This window comes from Myotis lucifugus, unplaced genomic scaffold (genome assembly GCF_000147115.1).
Source record: "Myotis lucifugus unplaced genomic scaffold, Myoluc2.0 scaffold_8, whole genome shotgun sequence".
NCBI lineage: Eukaryota > Metazoa > Chordata > Mammalia > Chiroptera > Vespertilionidae > Myotis > Myotis lucifugus.
In genome coordinates this window covers 12,851,738-12,857,459 of record NW_005871056.1, presented here as the reverse complement: position 1 = coordinate 12,857,459, position 5,722 = coordinate 12,851,738, and the positions used below count along the sequence as shown (strand labels likewise).

Genomic DNA, 5,722 nt, shown 5'->3' with positions numbered 1-5,722 from the left:
GTCTCCCCAGGTCCCAGCACTCCCCTCCCCAACCCAGGCTTCCACCTGGAGTCACCTTGGCCCCCTGGGAAGCCAATTAGGCCCCCAGTTTCCCTTCCACAAATAGTTATTGAGCACCTACTCTGGGATTAATATGATTAATAACGCCCTCAATCTCCCAGGTGCTGATTCAGCCAGGAGCTTAGGGAGGGGAGGTCACTTTATAAGGGCCTGGGGGGGTCAGGACCTGGAGTTGTCCAGCCGGAGCCCTGTGTGGCCAAGCTCAGGCCCCAGCAGCATTCTTGGGTCAGAGCTGCCCACGGGGCCGCCACAGGGACCTCAGCCATGAACGGCACGGAGGGCCCCAACTTCTACGTGCCCTTCTCCAACAAGACGGGCGTGGTGCGCAGCCCCTTCGAGTACCCGCAGTACTACCTGGCCGAGCCCTGGCAGTTCTCCATGCTGGCTGCCTACATGTTTCTGCTGATCGTGCTCGGATTCCCCATCAACTTCCTCACGCTCTATGTCACCGTCCAGCACAAGAAGCTGCGCACGCCTCTCAACTACATCCTGCTCAACCTGGCCGTGGCCAACCTCTTCATGGTCTTTGGAGGCTTCACCACCACCCTCTACACCTCTATGCATGGATACTTTGTCTTCGGGGCCACGGGCTGCAATCTGGAGGGCTTCTTTGCCACGCTGGGCGGTATGAGTTGTGGTGTGGACGGGCAGGGGGTGCAGGAGCCAGGGGAATGGAGGTGTCTGGGGACAGTTCCAGGCTTAGGGATGAGGGTTATGAGGCCTCCTGCCCTCTGCAATCATTGGCATCATCTAAAGTTCTTGCTTAATCAACGAACACTTTGGTGATGATGAGCTAGGCACTGTTTAATCTCACTTGGAGTGGTGCCATTGTCTTGCTTTACAGCAAGGAAACAGTCTGAGAAGTCCAGGGCCTTGAGGGGTCACGTCTCGGCAGCAGTCACTTTGCAGCAGGGGCAAAGCTGTGTTTCAAGCCCACTTCTGTGGGCCCTGCAAGCACATTCAGTTCCCGTCAGAACAGATGCCCTGGGTCAGACCCATGCCAGGCACTGGGGAGAGAGATGGACAAGATAGGCCCTGTGCTCAGGGCTCCCCGCTCAGGGTGGGGCGCAGATTCTCAGTCCTCCAGCCATTGGGCTTTACCTGCGCTGAGCCATGGGCTGAGTCCCTCCCCAGCCCACTTCCTGCCTCTGCCACGCATGAATGCTTTTTGTGTTGAGGAGCTCATCTGCTTCGGACAAACCCTCCCATAGGGAGGCATGAGACCTGTGTGGTCTGTAGCTTTGGAAGATGCTTTTAAATGTTTCTGTGATTGGAAAACCCACAGGAATGCTGCAGAGACAATAGAGCCCACTTAGCTGATGAGAAAACTGAGGCATGGAGAGGGGAAGACTCATTTCAGGATGTGCAGGGCAGTGACCAGACCCTAGGTCTCCTGGCTCAGATCCAGGAACTTCCCTGGCCCTGCCCCTGCCCCCAGAACATAACACCAACCACAAGGACTGCTCTGCTGCCTGCCTTCTCTAACCCTATTGTGTCCAGGCGCTGCCTCAGCCCTATTCCCCGGAATCTCTGGCTATCACTGGGTGTCAACTTCAGTGACCACAGATCGTTCCGTCTCAGGCCAGAAGGCAGGGGCAAGGCAGGCAGACACTTCTCTGCAGGGTCAGTCCCAATTTACAACCATGGTCCTGGAATAATTACTAGTGTTCCCTTTCACTCTCAGAAATGGCCCAGTTTGGTTGATAAATTCTATGACCCTCCTCCCTGAATTTCTGTGCTGATGTGCAGCACGATGTCTGAACTCCATCATTATTTCCTCCTTGGTCCTCTGAGCAAACATTATTCATCTTCCTGGCTCCTGAGGGAGGGTCGCACATGCCCAGGTTATTTTGTTTCCCTAGAGGGGAGGGGCCACTGCTCAGGAGGGAGGGAGGACTTCCAACTCTGGTTCCCCTGCCTCAGCGACACCTCTCAACAGGGACTCGGCCTGTTGCCCCAGGAAGGACACAGTCTCCTGTAAAAACTCCCTGCAGGGCTTCCAGTCCACCCCTGATCCCTAATCTGATCTCGGTGTCCCTCCTGAACCCAGAGCTCTAACTGAACTAAACTAAGAGTTACTCCACTCCCCCGGCAGACCAGTCCCTCTGCCTGCACCCCTTCCCAATTCTCGATGTCTAACCCCGCTCCACCCTGAGGCCTCACGCCAGGCCTACCCCAGGTTGCCTTCCTAGCTACCTCCTTAGATAGACAGTGGAGCCCAGGCAAGAAGCATGCTGACCGACAGCTGACTGCCTTGCAGGTGAAATCGCCCTGTGGTCCCTGGTGGTCCTGGCCATCGAGCGGTACGTGGTGGTCTGCAAGCCCATGAGCAACTTCCGCTTTGGGGAGAACCACGCCATCATGGGCCTCGCCTTCACGTGGGTCATGGCACTGGCCTGCGCTGCACCCCCACTAGCCGGCTGGTCCAGGTAATGGCACTGGGCAGAAGGGATGGGTCTCCAGGGGTCTTCTTATGGTCCCCCAGACACACTCAACCCTGGGGCTGTCTGGTTCCAGGCACTGAGCTGGTAACTTTTCTGGGTTGGGGTTTAGGCAGGGGAAGAAAGGATCAGACCCTAATGTTCCTATGGGGCTGGTCCCACCTCCTGAGTCCCCATCTCAAGGAGAATCCAAAAAGGCCAACCCTTCACCTTGGCTGTGCCCCTAATCCTCCACTAAGCCAGGGCCAGATTCCAATCCTCTTTGGTCCAGTGCCCTGTGGGCAGCTTCCTTTGACCTTGGGCCTCAGCACCTGGGGAGACTGAACCTTCCTAGTGCAGGTGGTGACACTGTAGCCCCTGGGACCCAGGTCCTGTGCAGCCTGCAGGTCATTGTCTCCAAATGGGGCTGAGATGAGAGATGTGGAAAAGCGGAGGCAGTTTGGGAAACTTGACGGGTGACTTTGAGTGTCCAGAGGCTTCGTGTTCTCTGCTTCCAGGAAATTCCCTCTCTTCCCTTTCCTCCTCAGTCTCTATAAAATAAACTCCCTGCAGGGCTCCCAGTCCAATCATGACCCCTAATCTGAGGTCATTTTCTGCCCATTGCTGAATTCCATCCCATACCCCCCCCACCCCCCCACCTCCAGCCTCTTTCTCTGTCTGGTCCAGTTACATCCTCATAAGCACAGCCAACAGACACACCATGTTTTCTGAGGTCGGTGCAATATCACCGTCCTCTAGGATCACTGAAAAAAATTGTAACCACATGCCCTGAGGCCTCTCATTCCCCCTCTCCTCTTTTGTGCAAATATCTCTTAGTTACCCTGTACGCCCATCTTTGGGCTGGCAAATACTCTCATCCTGTTATTCAGTAAGACCCCGGGTTGTACTATCTCAAATACAGAGGTGACGAGTATTTCCCTCCCCCCCGCACCAACCTCTGCCTTGCATAGCCTGAGGCCTGGCTCCACTGCCATGGGGCGGCGGGCCGGGGAGAAACCCTGCACAGGCCAGTGGTATGCACAAGCCAGGGGAGAGACGGGCAGGACTGGGTCGTGTCCCAGTAACACAGCCACCAAACAAACAGTGAAACAACACTGTTTTCACACGGCGCATTTGAGTCCCTTCTCTCAATTGATTTGATTCTCAGTCTCACAGCCAAGCAGACATTTTATCTCCATTTTACAGAGGGAAAGTGAGGCCCAGAGCAAGGCCAGCCACACGGCAGGTCACTCCAGTCAGCCGGCGCCTGTTCCCACGTTCCTCATATGTGGGTCTCCATTATGCCCCCTCCTGTCCCGTTCTCCACCGGCACCAGGTACATCCCAGAGGGCATGCAGTGCTCGTGTGGGATTGACTACTACACGCTCAAACCGGAGGTCAACAACGAGTCCTTCGTCATCTACATGTTCGTGGTCCACTTCACCATCCCCATGATTGTCATCATCTTCTGCTACGGACAGCTGGTCTTCACAGTGAAGGAGGTATGGTCCTGTGCTGGGTGCTGGGGACACACGCACTGAATGGGTGGAGCCCGGCCCCTGGCCCCGAGTTGCTGCAGTCTGCACACCAGGCCCTGTGTCCCTGCAGGCGGCTGCCCAGCAGCAGGAGTCAGCCACCACCCAGAAGGCCGAGAAGGAAGTCACGCGCATGGTCATCATCATGGTCGTTGCGTTCCTGATCTGTTGGCTGCCCTACGCCAGCGTGGCATTCTACATCTTTACCCACCAGGGCTCTAACTTTGGCCCTATCTTCATGACCATCCCGGCATTCTTCGCCAAGTCATCCTCCATCTACAACCCGGTCATCTATATCATGATGAACAAGCAGGTGCCAGGTGGCGGGGCAGGCGGGTCCAGGTCCCCAAGCCGCAGGCACTGCCTGTGGAAGACAAGCCACATCCTTGACTGGGTCTCAGTCTTCCCATCTGCAAAATTGGACTGGGGGTTGGTCTCCCTCAGGGCATCAGAGGCATCTAGGAGGAATGCAGATTCCGGGCCCCGCCCAGACCTGCATTTCTAACAAGTCCTCTGGGTGATTCTGGGGCTGGCTCAAGTCAGATGGTTCTGAAGGCCCACTTTAACAGTAAAGTGGTCAACATCCCAAGCCTGAGAATGGGATGGTACCAGTCTCCATCAAGGAGAAAAAAGAGCTAAAAAGTCTTATTCTGACGGATAAAAGGATAAAGCAGTCCTTAACATAGACCAGTGGTTTCTCTGCAGAATCCATGATCCAGTGGGGAAAATGTGCTCTCGAGTCAGGCATATTGGATCCAAATCCCAGCTCTGCTACTTTCTAGCAGTGTGACCTTGGGCAATGCATCACTTCCATTCTCTGGGCCCAGGTTTTCCATCCATAGAAGTGGCAAAATCCCAAACTCTTGAGTTAAATGAGATAATTTACAGACTTCCCTTGGCACACAGAGGGCATCACGGAATGTCATTAGTGACAAACCCCTTGCGTTTAGTCCCGGGCATCACTGGGTGGGGTCACATATGTTTAGTAAATTCCCTCCAGAGAGCCAGATCTGACCTGGGAGTGAAGGCTGTGAGGGGCAGAGCGGGAAGGGGTTATAGGCAAATCTTGCCAACCACACCAGTTTGCTACACACACTTTGAGTGGACCCTGACTCTGACTCATGCCCCTTGCCTTCCAGTTCCGGAACTGCATGCTCACCACTCTCTGCTGTGGCAAGAACCCACTGGGTGATGACGAAGCATCCACCACTGCCTCCAAGACGGAGACCAGCCAGGTGGCACCGGCCTAAGCCCTGCCAAGGACTCGCCGCCGACTGTAGGAGTCTCCCGTCCCCTAACACCCACCCTCAGCAACAGCTGCCCGCCAGGATCTGTGCCTGTCAGACCAGGTCTCACAGGCTCCATGAGTTAAAAAAAAAATTACCGAGGCTCTCCACCCCTCACGAGGACGGCTTGATCTGGAGTCCTGAGTTCCCAGGGCCAGTGGGATCTGCACCCTCCTTCCCACAACTCCTCTCTCAGGAACAGAAGAACTCTTGCTGTCTGGAAACGTGTCCCAGCTTAGGGATAAGTATCTAGCAGAGTGGGGCACACAGTAGGTGCTAAATAAACGCTAGATGGAGGGAGGAAGGACTGAATGGGGGAATGAATGAAGAGCTGGACGGGCAGGGAGAGCATATCTAGCTTCTAGAAACCGCCTCAGCAGCAGCAGTTCCATGGCTGACGACCTTGAGCAATTGTTTTCCT

The 5,722-nt window shown here is 55.3% G+C and overlaps 1 protein-coding gene across 1 annotated transcript; it reads left to right on the top strand.

Moving 5' to 3' along the window:
- The first annotated feature begins 324 nt into the window (after positions 1–324).
- Positions 325–5,722, top strand: RHO (rhodopsin). The gene is made up of 5 exons (XM_006083811.3): positions 325–685; positions 2,321–2,489; positions 3,817–3,982; positions 4,089–4,328; positions 5,155–5,722. The coding sequence occupies exons 1-5, from the start codon at positions 325–327 to the stop codon at positions 5,263–5,265; spliced, it is 1,047 nt and encodes a 348-aa protein (XP_006083873.1). The 3' UTR covers positions 5,266–5,722.

What these genes read in the sequence shown, in the direction of transcription:
- RHO (XM_006083811.3), top strand. Translation starts at nt 325, where the DNA reads ATGAACGGCACGGAGGGCCCCAACTTCTACGTGCCCTTCTCCAACAAG. An exon ending in TGGTCTTCACAGTGAAGGAG is followed by an intron (nt 3,983 to 4,088) that starts GTATGGTCCTGT and finishes GTGTCCCTGCAG; the next exon opens with GCGGCTGCCCAGCAGCAGGA. An exon ending in ATATCATGATGAACAAGCAG is followed by an intron (nt 4,329 to 5,154) that starts GTGCCAGGTGGC and finishes CTTGCCTTCCAG; the next exon opens with TTCCGGAACTGCATGCTCAC.